At 38.9% G+C, this 17,272-nt stretch overlaps 1 protein-coding gene across 4 annotated transcripts; it reads right to left on the bottom strand.

The window, feature by feature from the left end:
* Positions 1-76: 76 nt before the first annotated feature.
* On the bottom strand, positions 77-15,468 carry LOC109624110 (cadherin-related family member 5-like). 4 transcript variants are annotated; one of them, XM_069528814.1, is made up of 15 exons: positions 15,307-15,468; positions 13,307-13,476; positions 13,145-13,201; positions 12,292-12,381; positions 11,993-12,082; positions 11,746-11,850; positions 10,387-10,572; positions 9,200-9,290; positions 9,001-9,098; positions 7,678-7,866; positions 5,465-5,575; positions 5,316-5,382; positions 3,580-3,885; positions 2,387-2,556; positions 77-1,223 (listed from the first exon to the last, which is right to left on the bottom strand). In XM_069528814.1, exons 1-15 carry the CDS (start codon positions 15,389-15,391, stop codon positions 774-776), a joined length of 2,265 nt encoding a protein of 754 aa, XP_069384915.1. In that variant the 5' UTR covers positions 15,392-15,468; the 3' UTR covers positions 77-773. The 4 variants fall into 4 exon arrangements, with proteins under 4 accessions (XP_069384915.1, XP_069384916.1, XP_069384917.1 ...); XM_069528815.1 differs by having other exon boundaries at positions 11,746-11,847; positions 15,307-15,457; XM_069528816.1 differs by lacking the exon at positions 3,580-3,885.
* Between the last annotated feature and the right edge of the window lie 1,804 nt (positions 15,469-17,272).

Genomic DNA, 17,272 nt, shown 5'->3' with positions numbered 1-17,272 from the left:
GCATCAAACAAAGCAATTATTAACAACTCAACACAAAAACGTATAAATTATGAAATTCAAACCACATTTTTCATCAGTTTATTCATTGTTTTTATTATAACTATACAATGTTTCCGGCCAAACTTAAACACTTATTTACATTAGTTTAGTTTTCTATAAGTTCAACATGTGTATTTGAGTGAAACCTCTGACAAACATTTGTGATAACTACTGTGGACTATGTCCTGGAAGTTCTGTTCATTTTGGTCATAATGTTTTATAGTCTTCATTATCAGCAGAAATTGTTTGATTGTTCTAGACATACAAGCAGATGATTTGTCTCTGTTTCCACCTGCTGTTTGGATCTGAGAAGTTTTAGTTCCTCATACGATGTTTTCATCTATCAGCACTAAACTGCCTACACAGCCCGAATCCCAGATATTTCCTTTTACAGCTTCCCACCATGTAAACAAGTAGCTCTTTTAAACATTGATTTCAACCGCCTCAAACTCCTCAAGTACATTTATATAGCATCTTTATGGGGTTACGTTACATTAGATCAGTTAACTAAGTATTTACACAAAAAATGAATGCGGTATAAGGTTCAATTTACTCAATTGAATTAATACATAAATTGAGAACTCTGAGAAATGACTTAGCTTCTTTATTGCTGCACATAAGGTGTGTTCAGTCCACATTCTATTTCTATTTCCTCTGTCATGAGCAATAAGGATGTTAGCAGCTGATGAATAATTATAGGTGGTTCCTGCTACGTCCCTGTCATTCGTTTCCACTCACAGATCAGAGGTCATTGCATCACCATCTGAGTCCTCTGGCGGATCCCCCATCTTCACCCCAAGTCCACTGTCCAGATCTGCGTCATCGACATTGACTTTTGGGGTTTTGTCGCCAGGTTCGTCCTCCTCATCACTGTCATCCTCTCTTCTGTCTGGGATAATCACCACCTCCTCCTTGGCATTGGGGTCGATATCCTCCTTAAACCAAACTGCCTTGTATCCCTCTTCAATGCGCCTCTCCTTGGTCAAGATGGGTTTCACCTCCTTCTCATCATTAGTATCATCTGGCAGGAGGGCGTGCAGTGGCAGTGAAGACTTAACAATGGCCTCTGTGCTCATTCCCCCGTCTGGGCCACCGGAGCCTGTGCTTCCTCCATCTTCATCTTTCTGGAAGGCCTCATTGGTGTATTGGACACCCTTCTTAAGATCACCTGAACTTTGACCCAGCTTTTGGAAGGACAATACAATCAAAGAGAAAACAGTTACAGAACAAGGTTACTAGTTTAAAACTGTAAAGAACCACCAAAGTCATGGTCTCCCTGAGAAACAGCCACAATGATTACACAAGAGAATGATTTTTTGTGTCCCAATCTTGGCCCTTCGGCTATCATAAGACAATGAATTAGCCTCTAGGGCAAATGGCCAATATGGGGCTCCCAGTGAAGATATCCCGGCCAAGATTCAAACAAACTAAACATTTCTCCACACAAAACACAAACTTTTGGCTAATCTCTATGAACGGCTATCTGCATATGAAACCAAAAAAATTAAAAAGCAGATAGGAATGTGGTCTGCCTCTTTTGCTGAACGGAATCCAGAAAACCTCCTGCTTCAAAATCTTGTCCATCTACCGATTATTTACATTCACATGTAGAATCTGTTGTGGGATTATTTGAATCCTTACTCTGCAGGATAGATACGAATATATAGCTCCAAGTATATAATAAATCCCCCGGTCAAGAGGTGACTCACTAAATCTTTGATCAATATGCTCTAGCACCTAGCCTAATTTTAAAAAGCTAATTGTTTTGAAGCTTGTCAAACCAAAGCTAAAAGCATACTAGCTAACCAAACACAGCTAGCCAGAGTCAAACTGATTGACCTCAGGAAAAAATACAAAAGCTAGGTGTGATAAAATTACATGTATGTCTTAATGGTCCGGTGTGTAAGATTTAGGTGAAAGGGATCTACTGTCAGAAATTGAAGATATAATAATAATAATTTGTTTTATGTGATTGTGTGATCATCTTAATTGTACAAATTATTGTTTTCTTTACCCTAGAATGGCCCTTTATATTCAAATACTTTATATCCGGAGCAGGTTGTTTCTACAGAGGCCGCCATGTTTTAGTTAGTCAGACTGGACAAACTAAACACCTTTTGAGTTTTTATGATAACTGAAGGCTAACACAGGTTCTCTTTCAAGTTTGGAAGGAGAGGTGGGGTGAGGGTTATTCAGCTGCAACATGCAACCTTACCACTAGATGTCACTTAATCTTACACACTGAACCTTTAATTATACATTATTTTTTAAACAGAAGCAGTGAGTCTGGAGGTTTGGAACATGTTTCTTTGTGTGTACATGGCCTTACTCATAACTTTGAACTCACAGAGCTTCGAAACACGCTGACTTCATAGATCTTCTTCCAGTCTGCTTTGCCTTTCCTCATGTGAAGGCTTAGCACAGCAATGACCACCAGACAGACAAACAGCAGGACACCCAGTGTCGCACCAAGGGCTGCCATGTCCTCCGGCCCATAGCCGCCTGATGCTATGATAACTGCAAGAACAAACGTCACTTTATAAAGTAATATCTATGTGAAGTAGAAGAAAAAGGAAAAACACTCTATGTGGAGTAATTACTTGTGTGATACCCACCATTGTCAGAATAAACAACAAGTTTTCTGCTTTTTGATGAATTTCTTATTTGTAGTTTGCCAACAAGTGAAAGATTTGTGGATCAGTAATGAAATATCTAAATTGATCATAATAATAATTTAGTTCATTTGAGTTTATCTTAATTTAAATAGTAACAGTTTTTTGACATGCCAGTACTTCTTTTCAGTTTCATTTCTGAATAGAGTTTAAGGGCCACATGAAAAAAAATCTGAGAATTTGAGAATTTTGTAATTTTAATTTAAGTGGCCCTACTGCTACATTGTTGTACAATTTACAATTTTTACAATTTGTAAATCAAACACCTTTTAAAAAAATAATGCATGAAATGTACTAAAACATATTGAACAATCTGAACTCATTCACAGCACACATGCATTAAAAGAGAGAGAGACGTCCACAGAAGCATCGTGAGTGCAAGGCAAAGAACTGAAGCTGCAGCGCAAGAAATCTGTCCAAGCAACTAAGATCACAGTTTGAGCACAAGCAGAGCAGATCCAAGCAGAAGCAAGGGGTCTTTGAGAGCATACGCAGGGCTTTGAGCAAGAGTATGACTCAGTCTGAATGTGAAATCAAGTCCTGCACTAAAGGTAAGACCCCACTCTTTGATAAAGTCAGTAAAAAAAACATATTGAGGTTTTTAGTTTTGGGGGGGCAGGTTCTGCTCTTTCTTAAAAACTTACTGCAGTAATTGTCCAACAAATCTTTTTGGGTGGTTGCTTTAGATATATACAAGACATTGTTTCCTTACATTAACTTACAGGTGGATTCTTGTATCCCTTTGTCTTGGTTGCCTGGAATCACTTTCATATGCGATGTGTTGATATTCTTTACTGACTGATGTTGCTAGGTACAATTGGGTCCAAAAGGACAATATTTGATTTAAAGGAGTAGCTACTGTAAGCACCTGTGGGAGGATGAGCTGTGTTGGCTGTGGAGATGCTTCCTTCAGTGGTCATACTGGCTTTAGATGTTGAAATGCTGCCTTCAGTGGCAGTGGACATACTAATAGTAGTAGTAGTAGTGGTGGTGGTAGAGAGTATGCTTGCACTGGTGCTGGGGATGGTGGTTGAGATGCTGCTGTCAGTGGGTACATTTGGGCTGGTGGTGGACACAATATCCTCAGTGGTCTTGCTGTAGGTGGTGGATTCACTTATGGGCGTTGTGGTCATAATGTTTGTGGTGCTCATAGGGAAACTGGTGGTGGTGAGACCTGGGAGAAAAGCATACTTTGAAACCCTGTGTACCTGGTTACCTGGGACCACACATATACTGACACTCGGCTGCACACATTCAACAGTGATGAATCCCACACACTCAAGCCTACAAGACTGGATGCTTCCTAATAATGAAACATTACAAATCAGCTACGCTATATATGTTCAGTAAATTCCCTTTGCAGGACACCTGAATTGTTACAACCAAAATGTTGTCTCTTGTAATATTGACATCAAGATACATGAATTATTCCCTGAGAAATCAATGGAAATGACTACATCTTGCAAAGATAAAAAAGCAACAACAAAATCCTGGATCATCCCCCTGATCTGTACCAAAATGTTATGTTTTTTTCCTGACCCATAACACATCCTTCCACCAAGGTTAATCTGTCCAGTAGTCCATTATCCTGCTAAAGAACAGGAGAAGAGAGCTGGAAGAGAGGACAGGTCGCCAGAGACAAACAGCCATTCACTGAGGGAGGAAGTCGGAGTACCCAGAAAAGACATGCAAGCACCCGTAAAACTCCAAGCTGGGGTTCAAACCAGGAATCTACTTGCTCCACTGTACCACTGGAATTTTATTTGTTTCACACATATTAACAAATCACAATTTGTCTCTTGGGGCTAAACAAGGTGAGATACTGTATCCTCTGCCCTTAACCCTCAGCAAGAGTATAGAAAAACGACCCAAAAAAACTTTCAACAGGAAACAAACACAGAAACCTCAAAGAGTTGCAAGTGAGGGATTCCTCTCCCAGGACAGAGGTCCAATAGATTTTGTGTGTAACAGAGCACATCGACGTCATTAGAAGACAATGTCTAACATAAATTGTGAGGTATATATGTTTAAAGTATTAATACAATGTACAACATGTCTGACAGCGATGAAGGGAGAGGGGACAATGGTAGGCAGAGATAGTTTGAGCCATTGCAACACATGGTTCACAGGGTTTTACTCAGTCTCTTAATTTATCATGGGTGTGTTTTGGGTGTAGCGTGCAATAAACAAATTACAGCGCTGTGTCTCATTCTCTTTAAATCCAACTGTGCTGTTTGTGTGACATGCAAAGTGTATGAGCACTGTGCAACTGCGTATGTAGGCACATACTAGCTAGGTCTCTATTCAGTGGCGGCGTCCTTCAGGGTACGCTCTACCAAGCCCACGAAGAACACCTCATATGTCCTGCCCTTATTGCTGTTGCCTAGCTAAATTTGGACATGACAGGAGGGTACTATGTCTTGTCACTTGCTTACACCATTACCTCTTTGACAAATGGTTTGTCACTGAAGAGGAATGAGTTCTGGAATAGGAAAGGCTGCAAAGGCTTGTTCCCAGCTAAACGCTGATCAGAGCCTGAAGAGCCTCTGTCCTGTTCATAGCTGTGTTATTTGTTACAGCCGTCTTTGAGGGTTTGCTTCCTACCTGATTTCACCTGCACAATGAGCTGAGCTGTATCTGATTGATCGTTTGACTCGTCTGTTGCCACCACCTGGACGAACAAAGAGGAAAACAAGTGTTATAAATAAGAAAATCAGTCAGTCGCATTAACCTTTATTAGATTTTGAACTTACGTTTAGGGATAATGTGGTGGCTGGGAGATCCTTAGTCATGAATAAATAGCCGTTAATGATGGAGAAATCACTGCTCCCATTAATGGTGTACACAATGAAAGGATTTTGAACCTGTTTGAACAGAAATTAAAAGGTTAGTGCTGCATATTAGGTACACTCGCAAAAGTCATCAAACACACAACGCTAATACATTTAAAGCTAGGGTTGGTAATAGAGGGCTGCATTGGGATTGGGTCCTGTGGGACCCAACGCAAATCTCGTGGGAGTGGACGGTTTGAACTTTGCTAGGGGTGGGAACGGGCGGCTAAAAAAAACACTGAGTAGCCTAGCAACAGGATGGAGTCAACAAATGATGTGAAAAAAAAGCTCAAACAAGGTCTTTACAACACTAAAACAAACAACCCCCTGAATCTCTTTATTAATGAGATTCTTGTTTGACTTGTTTTCTCCTGTGGGATGGGAGAATACACAAAATCAATGCATCTCTATTATTGTGCGGGCATAAATTCTCAGATTTTTGCAGGACCGGGCGGGAGTGTAACACACACGTTGCGGTTGAGATGAGAGTACTGAGGGCAGCTAATCCCAACCATTCTACTCCTTTTTATGCTTTTTTCAAAAATATTTGCAATTTCACAGACTAATTTTAAAACTGTCTGTTTTAGCATACACAAATCTATGTATTCGTACTTAGTAGTGTGGATCTAACCTTAAAAGCAGAAAACACACCAGCCGTATTTTGTGTCTCTTTAAAAACATCTGGTAATAATATTACCAAAAAAAAATATTCGGGCTAAAGAGAAAATTATTCCAAATCACATGATGTCATATGATAAGTGACGTCATGAAGACGTCTCAAAGACAATTCATTTTTGAGGTATTCCTGAATCCTATAGGATTATAAAGGATTATAAGTGATGTCATCATGTCAGAAAATGAAAACCTATTGTGTAGTAATACATTAATTTTAGCAACCAATGAGATTAGAGACACAATCTACAGGTTATTTAGATTAACCAATCAATTTTCCTAATGTGGGAAAAACTACACCATTATAACACTATTAAAAAGTAAGTATTGCCTGTTTTAGCGTATCCAAAGTAATTGCACAGGGTAAACATTGCCCCTCTGATGAGGGCGTTAATTGTCAGAAATTCAGCGGGAGCGGGCAGGAGCGGGATGAAGAAAACAGTCCCACACAGGGCTCTAGCTGGTAATCCTGAATTTCCAATTTCCATCGACCCTCTTGTCAAAGCTACCCCCCATAACACAAGCCGACTCAGCACCGGCAGGGTGGAGCAGGCAGGCAGGGCTGTTAGTTTGTTACGGTTACAACAGCCAATCTTTTTATCCAGACTGAATGACTGGGCATGAATATTGCAGTCCTCCGAGGGCTACAGACAGCAAGTTTTTACTCTCAGACAACTTTATTATTTATAACTATCAGGACATGAAGAGGATTTTTTATAAACAAGATGTTACAGAAACAAATTACCAACCCTACCTTTAAATGTGTAGATTAACAGCAGCCCACATCTGCATCAGACAATGTTTCACTGTTCATTCAAAGTTGCCTTGTTCATAGTCAGGCTCACTGCCCACATCTCATATTTGTCATTATAAAAGACAGTTTTACTGTTACATTTCATTTGTGTGTACAGTTAGAAGGTAGAAACCTAAAAAAAAACTAAATTTAATCCACAATTTACTTTTTTCATAAATTGGATTACTCAAGCCATTTTTTAAACAAAATTTGGAATAAAAAGTAAATGTTAAACACATCTCCAGAACATTTTTTAAAGATTTTATCGGAATATTTGGAGTTCACCCTTCTTGGCACCGATTTTCCAGTCGGGCGCCATTAAGTATTTACAGAGGGACAGGGTCCCACAAGATAACAGAAGTCAAACCTGAGATGAACAAAGATGATATTGGAAGTACGGTGGAGATTTCTGTTTGTCCCATATTTTTATTTGAAGAAGGTTGTAGTGAGCAGATTACAACAGATAGTAAAGGGTTTAAGTCACACATCCTGTCATTTTTTATTTACTTAGTCTGTTTCCATTGGACTTTGTTGTTTACGTTACTTTTTCAGATGCATCCGTTTTTTCACCAATGCAAAGCTTAAAAACTTTTTTAAAGTAGTTTGACTTTTTCTTTTCTTATATTGAGTCTGGAGTCTTGGAGTGTTTGTAGCATCTGGAGTGTTTTACCTCATTGTAGTCTGCATCTGTAGCGTGGATGTACAGCGGCTTATCCCCGTCCATGGCCATGGAGCCGATTGAACTGATGACCCCCTCGTACAGAGGCTTCTGAAACTGTGGAGGGTGAAGGCTCTTCACCTGAACACTGATAGTGACAGCGGTGGATGCAAATTGATGACTGTTCCTCCTCTGGGCGGCCTGGACAAGAAAAACACAACATCAGACGACCACAGAGAACAGGGGTGGAATAACTGAGTGCATTAAGAGCTAAATTTCTTTAGCTCAACCCAACCAATAGAATGCCAGTTATAGTGATGACAAGTGAAATTGTCCTGCCCTGGTTGTGGTTGTGTTAGCTTAAACCAAGTTCATGCACTCCTGCCCTCCATAGTTTATACCGACCTCCAGTTAGTGTGCTTTCAAGAAAAACCAACAACACCCTCATAGAGCAGGATTCCAGCAGGTTGCTGGTTATCAAGTGGCAACGTTTTTTTTTACATTACAGGAACAATTTTGCTTGCAATCAAAAAAATTTTTTAGATGGCAATCTATTTCCCCCCACCAAGGTATTTTAAGGGAGCAGTACAAATAGCAAAAGTAACCAAAATAATGGTGGGACAATTTAGTTTGATATTTCCCTTTCATAAGATATTTCACTTTGGCATAAGCGCATGGAGAGGAGCTGAAGCTGGAGCGCAGGAAATATGTCACAGTAACAAAATATGTTACCATGTGCAAGCTAACAGCTTAAACACAAGCAAATAAAATTTAAGCAAGTAGGGTATAAGTAGGGTTTTTAATAAGAGCCTTACAAAATCTGAATGTGAAATCAGTAAGTCCTGCTCTAAAATTGAAAAACCACCCTCATATAGAGAAAAAAACCCTACTTACAATGCATCCTATTGATTATGTACACATAATACCCAACTAAAAGGATTTTGAACCTTCGGCTCTCTAGAGATACTTTGTTATGAATCATTTTGTTAAAATGATACAAAATATCCTGTGATGGGAAAGTGGTGTAAAATTCCACTGACCAAGCAGTGTTTAAAATATTTATGAAGTACATGTGCTATAAACTTATTATCTAAGAAGTATCAATATTGTATTTTTTTATGTGGACATTTGAGCATCACTGATAATACAGTATTGATTAAGTAGCTCCTCTTTATGTCATAAAACCTCAATGTATAGAAATGTGATGACCTCAGTGTTACCTGTGAAACTGGAGAAACTATTTAATGTATCTATTTTAAAATCGGGACACATTTGAGACACAGACAACATGTTCAGAATGTACTGGATAAAATCGTGTGAAAGTTGAGTTGTTACCAGCACGCTCAGATTGATTGTATCCACAGCTCTGGCCGGCTTCAACATGGTGATGTTCCCTGTGTTTGCATTGATCTCAAACAGTTGCTCGTCGTTTCCTAAAACAAAGAAACACTAATTAGCTAAAACCTTCCAATAATGAACAAGTTATGTCTGTGGACACTGACACTTATCTGTATGTTTTAATCAGGATGCTCACCACTTAGAAATGAATATGTTATCTCCTCATTTATCCCGGTGTCTCCATCAGTGGCATAGAGTGGGCCTGGTTTCAGCTGTAATGCTCCATTCTGCAGAGGAGAAAACATTCTCATCATCATCATGTGTGGGGTGGTAGAGGTGAAAACAGAGTTAGAAGCTGGATTAAGGACACTTTCTCCTCCAGATAGCTTTTGTCAGATTGTTTTACAACATCAGTTAGTTTCAGATGCTTTTCTGTGCCCCACAGTGCATCGTGAACAGCAGTGTAGAACCAAACGTCACTTGCTGAGCAATATATGCCATCATGCATTGCACTTGCCTCATTGACTGGAAGAAAAATGGCACAGAGATGAGAGTACTGAGGGCAGCTAATCCCAACCATTCTACTCCTTTTTTTGCTTTTTTCAAAAATATTTGCAATTTCACAGACTGATTTTAAAACTGTCTGTTTTAGCATACACAAATCTATGTATTCGTACTTAGTAGTGTGGATCTAACCTTAAAAGCAGAAAACACACCAGCCGTATATTGTGTCTCTTTAAAAACATCTGGTACTTTTTAACTCATAACCCTGATTAACTTTGTTGCTAATCAGTCAAAGTCAACAAAAATACACACATTCAAAGGAACCTCAGCAAATATTCAGGCTAAAGAGAAAATTATTCCAAATCACATGATGTCATATGATAAGTGACGTCATGAAGACGTCTCAAAGACAATTCATTTTTGAGGTATTCCTGAATCCTATAGGATTATAAAGGATTATAAGTGATGTCATCATGTCAGAAAATGAAAACGTATTGTGTAGTAATACATTAACTTTAGCAACCAATGAGATTAGAGACACAATCTACAGGTTATTTAGATTAACCAATCAATTTTCCTAATGTGGGAAAAACTACACCATTATAACACTATTAAAAAGTAAGCATTGCCTGTGCACAGGGTAAGCATTGCCCCTCTGATGCTTGAGTTTCTGTGCAATGAGCTTTCAGGGCCACCATATATCAGGGCTATAGTGGGAATAATCCAGGAGGAGGCTGAGATTTTATTTATTTTTTTGTTCTCCAGTTTGTAGAAACACTTTGACTTTAGATATGGTCGACCACAGGACAGTCTGGAAAGCATAAACATGGAGCTTGTGGATGTGATTCAGTATCTGCGCAGGATTTTTTGGATGCATACCTCTTGTTCATTTATGACAACACTGCCAGTATATCCAGCACTCTGGCAGATCAAAGTCGCTCCTATCATGTGCTCGGTGCAAGGCTGGAACCACGGCGGCCTGTTGTCCGCATCTATGATGGTGACCATGATGGTGGTGGTGGCAGTGAATGAGGTCCTGTTATCTGATGCTGTCAATGGTGTGTCCTGAAAAAAAAGTAAAATATAAATATCTATATATAAAACAATTTCAATTTAATTTTATGACTACAAAATCTTCATTGCAGATAAACCAGGTAGGATAAACATACATTTTTCTTACTTCACTCTGCACTGTTTATAAAAAAAATATAGTTTTTTTTCTAGAATCATATGAGGTCACTGTGACCTTTAACCACTGAAATGTAATCACTTTAGCTTTGAGTCCAAGTGACAACTGATCAAACGTTGAAGAAATTCCCTCAAACAGTCTTGAGATATCACATTCAAGAGGCCAAAAACATGCTTTTTGAGGTCACTCAGATGTTGACCTTTGACCACAGAGATCTAATCTGTTAATCAGTGAGTCCAACTAAATTGTAGCAGATGTAATGAAATTCCCTACGTACAGTCCTAATATTTCACATTCACAGGGACATAAGGTCACAGTAAACTTGACCTTTGACCTTACAAATTCTATTCAGGTCATCCTTGAGTCTAAGAGAATGTTTATGCCACATGCAATGAAATTCCCTTTGAGCATCATAACATATTGTGTTCAAAACAATGCAAGGTCATGTGACCCTGCCCTTTTGACCCTCGACCACTAAAATTTAATTGTTTCATTTTTGAGTCAAAGTGAATGTTTGTACCAAATTTGAAAGGATTCCTTGATAACGTTCCAGAGATCTCACCTTCAAAATGCAAAAAATGTGCTTTGTGAGGTCACCGTGACCTTGACTTTTTACCTTTGACCATCAAAATCTAATCGTCAATTCATTATTTAGTTCAAGTGAATATTTGTACCACATTTGAAGAAATTCCCTCAAGGCACTCTTGAGATCCCATACATGAAAATGGGACAGACGGATGGACGGATGGACAAACCGTAAACATAATGCCTTCATGCTCTATTATTCCCATTTATATGCAGTGTAATTTTGAATTTGCGAGCTACAACGCTGCAGCAATTCAGGAGGTTTTGGCATCCTTGTCAAAGTCCACTTCGTGTGTGGATAGAAAGAGCTTGGGCTCAAACCCTGCCACCTACTGATGCCCCATATTCATTTGAGGTCTTTACTGATTTCGATGAGCCTGAGAATAACACTGAGAGCAAGATTTTATTTCATTTAGATGGAAAAAAGAAATCAGTGTTCAGAACCAGCATTGAACAAGACTCACCTGAGCGTACAACACCATTTTAAAATTTTTGACCCTATCGTAGTCGAGAGGTGAACTGATGATGAGGTCTGGGTCGGTGGATGACTTCAGTTTAAAGCTGTTCTGCTGAAATCACAAAGGACAAAAAAAAAAACGTTCAGATATGCCTTTTGAAGTAACATCTTACCCCTACTTCTAGTCTTTGTGCTAAGCTAAGCTAAACATGTCCGAAAAACAAATCTCACGAGAGAAAAATGTGAGATCTTACAGATTCAGATGTCAGAGAGTAGAAGAGCTGGTTGGGTTTGTCTGGGTCTGTGGCAGCATACTTTCCAACTGTTGTTCCTACAGGAGACATCTGGGATGGAAACAAACAAAAAATAGGTTGCTTCTTTAAAAAGTTTAAGTATGTTAGTTAATAAGTTCAAAAAAGTAATAATTATATGTTGCTTTTCTTAAATAAAGATAGAAAAGTAGATTTAATTTAACTTGAATTAACCAAACAACAGAGAAAATACAAGTAAACCCAAAATCTAAGATTTTAAACAGTAATTATCAGACTCTTACCTCATCGACATTGACTTCGTAGAGGCTTTGAGCAAAGACTGGAGCATTATCATTCACATTATCCACTAATACCACAATGCTGATTTTAAACTGTAAAGAATAAAAAAAAAGAGACATTAATTTTAAACTGCATGAAAAGCCTGAGACTGTGGCATTCACAGTTTATGTCTGTTTAACCTGTGTAGCATTTTGGAACAAACCAAAACCCATAAAACCTCATTGAGAATCTCTTAAACTTGCAAAAATCCGCATAATAATTACAGGCACAAAGAGCATGTCCCCTCACACCATCATAGACCTGTACAGGTTCTTCAAACAACCTATACACTCTCCTCAAGAATCTGCAGAAACCCCCCATACAAAACCCCCTGAAGAACCTACTCCTGAACTTACACAAGCCACAGGCCAACCTGGGCAACCGCCATGAACTCAAAATAACCTCCTCTCCAAGCACGTTTACAGACTTCTCCTCTACCACCCGGGGCATTCTCCTCAAGCACCTGTACAAGTTTTTCAAGTACATATACAGTGGTGGGGAACATGTGGCCTTTCAGCCATGTAGCCATGAAATATCTATTCATGATAGCCATGTTTTTTTTTTCTGTATTAAAAGACAAACATGTCCATTCCAGTTGTTCCAGCTGTGTTCCTGTCAAGTGATGGCCTGAGTGAATAAAAAAAATCACTTGATCATGGGTCGTCACTGATAAGCATCGTATAGGTTTCGTTTTTTCTTAATTGCTCGGACATGGAGCCAGAACAGAATTAATCACCACCTGTGGCTGCAGAGGGCGCTGTTGCTTAAAACGTACATATTGTTGCATTAACATGCAAAGTGTATATGGAGTTTTACCGTAAAGCCTGAAGCTGTCTCAGTGCAGGTGATCCTGGCTACTTGGCTTTTCTCACTCTGCAAATAAAACAAGATTCATGCTTAAGAGTCAGTTTCTATCACAAGTTTTAGGATGTCATAGGTTTGGAACGTGTTGGTACTGTTAGTCATGATCTGCAGTACCTCATGGTCAAACACTATTGCAGCTAACAGCTGGTTATCTCTGAGCTTGAATGCGTTGTTAGGGGGAGGTGTGAACTCCAGGGTCACTCCTTGTTGCACAGTAATATTTGCCACAAGATCATCCACTTTGTTGTTTTCATTAAACTGCACAGATTGAGGGCCAGAACAGACTGTCGAGAGAGAAGCACAACATAGCTGTTATAACATTGAGTAAAGCCCAGAAAAGTTTCTTTCTTCTCCAAAAGCAGATTAGAAAATGGATGCTTATCCAGTGCATGGATCTGAATAATAACCCAAAACCCCACTGCATGAAACACTTGGACCAGACCTACATGTACTGAAGCAACATTACACATCCCAGCATCCCTTGTTCTAAATGAAAAATTGAGTGCACCATTTAAGTAACATGCAGAGTTGCAATAGGTGTGATTTTATGCTGTGTTCACTTAAAGGTCCAGTGTGTAAGAAATAGGTGAAAGGGAACTATTGGCAGAAATTTAATGTAGAATAATCCTCATGATGTTTTCAATAGTTCGTTTTATTTAAATTATACAAATAGTAGTTTTCTTTACCCCAGAAAAGATCATTTATGATTGAATACTTTATATTTACATGGTAAAAGTATAATTAAGACAAAAGTACTCAACCTTAACTGACCCTCACCATATGCCATATACCATAACTATAATAAATCCAACCACAGAGGGCAACTGTATGAAGGGAAGGAAACATGATCTGAGAGGGAAACGCAAAATTGACGCCAGCTTTACTCCTGCAAACCAAACTGTCAATATTTGCACAATAATTAATTAAACCTCTGTTCTGCTCTGTTTCTCTCTGCATGGTAAGAAACATTATTTGGCTTCCAAGTCCAAGTACACATCAGTGCCATCTTCTGAGAAATTGGATATTCTCTTCTAGAGGAGAGAACATCCAAGTTGTGCAAGTGGAGCTAAAATAAGAACAATTGTTAAGAGGTGTGAAGATTAACATTGTGGGAGGAAACACAAGTTAGACAATCCAATATAACATGGAGGGTGTTTATGACAAAGCAATATGAAGGAAGATTTATTTCTATGATATATTGAATTTTTAAACCGTTGTCTGCCCCAACAGCTTTTGCCTACTCAGGCAAATTTAACTAGTAACTTTTTACTTGTACAGAATAACAATGTTGTACCATTTCCCCCCAACTTTAATTTTGTGTGACAGGGCCCCTCGTGTTGAGTATTTACAAAATACAAACATTTGAAATTAATCTCTAATTAAATTAATCTCTAATCCTTAATCTCTTTTCCAATAAAATGCTGGATAGTAACACCATTGTCTTGTTGGGTTTCACAGCTCTTTCATTATGGAAAACAGGAAGAACCAGGGTTTACTTTATCAGTGGATTTATATGACATGATTACACTGTAAATAACAGGCCCGTGTTCAGCACTGGTGTCAGTACAAATGCAACTCCACACAATATTGAAGTTAATATGAAACTTACGACATAGCAGTTAGTGCTGACTGGGAGACATCATAAAACTCCCATCACCTGTGGCAACAAGCTGCTGGTTCGCACTACAGATGACGTCACAGCACTTGACGCGAAGCCACATGTTTATCTGCTTAACGCTGCATTATTAGGTGTTTCTTTATTAAATCTACATATACTACTTGTGTAGGGAGACTTAAAGCAAGGTGTTACCTGTGAGGTTAACAAGCCTCTCTCTGTGTTTAAGAAATGAAAGAGACTAAATAAATCCATAGATTAGATAAATAATCAGAATTTGTACACTGTCCATATTGGACATCAATGTTGATGTTCAATATGGACATCGTTCTCCATTGACATATTTCCTACTGTGTTTTTTTACATCTATATTTACACAGTGTGAGTAGAGCTGCACCACAAGTGCTCGACAGCAGAAGGTTATTGAGCCCAATATATTCTGTCAGGTGACACCATCAGTCGGATAAAACAAACTCAAGCAGCTGAGTTCAGTACTCACTGTTCCCACTGGACATTTGGAGCAGGCTCAGAAGTAACAAGATGAAGGACGTCCTCACAGTTAAATGTGGCTGAACACCGTCCATGTCTCTGTCCGTCCTGTCTCAACTAATCCTCCGCCGTCTCTGTCTCCTGCTTATCTGCTTGGATTTATGACTGCTGTGGACTTTTCCCCGTCGTAAATCCCCAACAAACAATTTGCTGGGAAGTCGTATGGGATTGTTTTTTGAAACCAATAGTTTTAACTTTCATTTGATTAGTTTTACATATCATGTTTTAGACTTATATAGAAGAGATATAATATCATCTAACCAACTCATCTTCCTGATTCATATTTATGTCTGGCATGAAACATAACACATAAATACAGAGAGGAACTCAGTTACTCAGATAACCACTCCTCGTAACTGTGGAGAACAAGAAAGCATGTCAGAATGAATGAAATGCATCAGAGAGTAGGGTTGAGTATCACTTGGCACTTTTTCGATATTGCTTCTAAATGACCATTTTTAAAACAGTACAGTGCCAGAGCTGATACAGAGATTATTTTTTTTATTGCAAATTGGAAGTTGAAATTTAACATATAAGCAGTTTGAAGTATCCAACAAATGTAAGTGAGTGCAAAACTCTTAACTAATTTACATAATTAATAAAACCTAACCTATCTAAAATAGTTTAACAGTAAATATCAGTTTCAGTTCTTAATACAGCAAAGTAGTCTAGATTCAAATCTGTCCCTTCTGTCTTCTTCTTCTCTACCAACTCTACAAGCTGTTGCTTGAAGGTTGCTTAAGGTCCCAAGAGCTGGGACCTGGCAACTGCTGCAGCTTTTGGCTATTGCTCGGACACTTGCTGCACCTGTAAACTGGCCAGAGTGGCCGAGGCGTCCTTTGAGGAAAAACACAATGTTCAGATCCAGATGAGAGCTGAAGCAATTTTATTAACAACAGTGTTACAGCACCAACACACACTCTCAGACTCGCTGCCTTGTATAGAGATGGCTGTCAATTGACTAGGCTGGCACATACCAATTTAAAAAAAATCCCACACATAGTCCCCAATATAAATATCCAAAATATCATAAATGTTTACATAAAAGTTACTATTAACACACATATATATATATATATACATACACACACTTCATGCATGCCCATGAAAATTCCACTTCACCTCTACTGGTGATAATAGAATTGTTCTGCACAGAGAGAGGGACTTGTTCATCAAGTAGGCAGAACAAGTTTAAGACTCAACATACAAAGGTCACAAAAATAGAGATTTTTTTATAGCTAAGGGGAACGCAAGGAAACTAAGAGGCACAGGCCAGCAGACAGGTTCCTGTTTAACTAACAGGCAACAGCTGAAAATCTAGCTGGCACATTCGATTCCAAACTTTTCAAAAAATTCAATTCAGGTTTGATTTTAAGATTATTTAAATAACTTTCAAAGCTCAACATGAGCTGGACCCCACAGCTCTTGACTCTGAGATCAGCCAGCCTGTCCTTGTTGGCTGTCCCTAGGTCAAGGCTGGTTACTCAGGGTGACCAGGCTTTCTCCATCACGCCCCCGAGGCTCATTTTATATAGTTTCTTAAATATGGCAGCTTCTGACTCTGCTGCCTATGAGAGCAGGTGTTTAATTTAAGAAAAGGCACAGAGGTAATGACGTCTGATCTACTGAGCACATGGCTTTCATAGCACTGCCATACAATCCAGTAGCCAGTCAGATTCACCTTTAGCCTCACCCTGCTGCTGGTTATACAGGTTTGTGGCTGAAGTGACTCTCTCCCCTGCCAGGCTCCTTATCTGTGGCATGCAAACTAAATCTACTGCCTCTTATCAGTAAGAACTTGTGTAATTGATTGGTGTCCAGAGAAGGACTTTGAAACTGCAGATCCTGGGGTGCCAATTTTAACCAGTCTGACAGAGCTCAAATGTGAGGGACTCTCTCTCCTCTCTCTCTCTCTT

The sequence above is a fragment of the Paralichthys olivaceus genome, chromosome 7 (genome assembly GCF_024713975.1).
Source record: "Paralichthys olivaceus isolate ysfri-2021 chromosome 7, ASM2471397v2, whole genome shotgun sequence".
NCBI classification, from domain to species: domain Eukaryota; kingdom Metazoa; phylum Chordata; class Actinopteri; order Pleuronectiformes; family Paralichthyidae; genus Paralichthys; species Paralichthys olivaceus.
Note: the sequence above shows the minus strand (reverse complement) of the source record. Positions and strands in the feature narration are given on the sequence as shown.

Excerpts from the sequence above, each read along its gene's own strand:
- LOC109624110 (XM_069528814.1), bottom strand. The coding sequence starts at position 15,391 with ATGGACGGTGTTCAGCCACATTTAACTGTGAGGACGTCCTTCATCTTG. Across the intron at positions 3,886-5,315 it reads CATTGTGCAGGTGAAATCAG|GTCTCACCACCACCAGTTTC; the intron begins GTAGGAAGCAAA and ends CTTTTCTCCCAG. Across the intron at positions 1,224-2,386 it reads TCAGCGTGTTTCGAAGCTCT|CTGGGTCAAAGTTCAGGTGA; the intron begins GTGAGTTCAAAG and ends TCCTTCCAAAAG.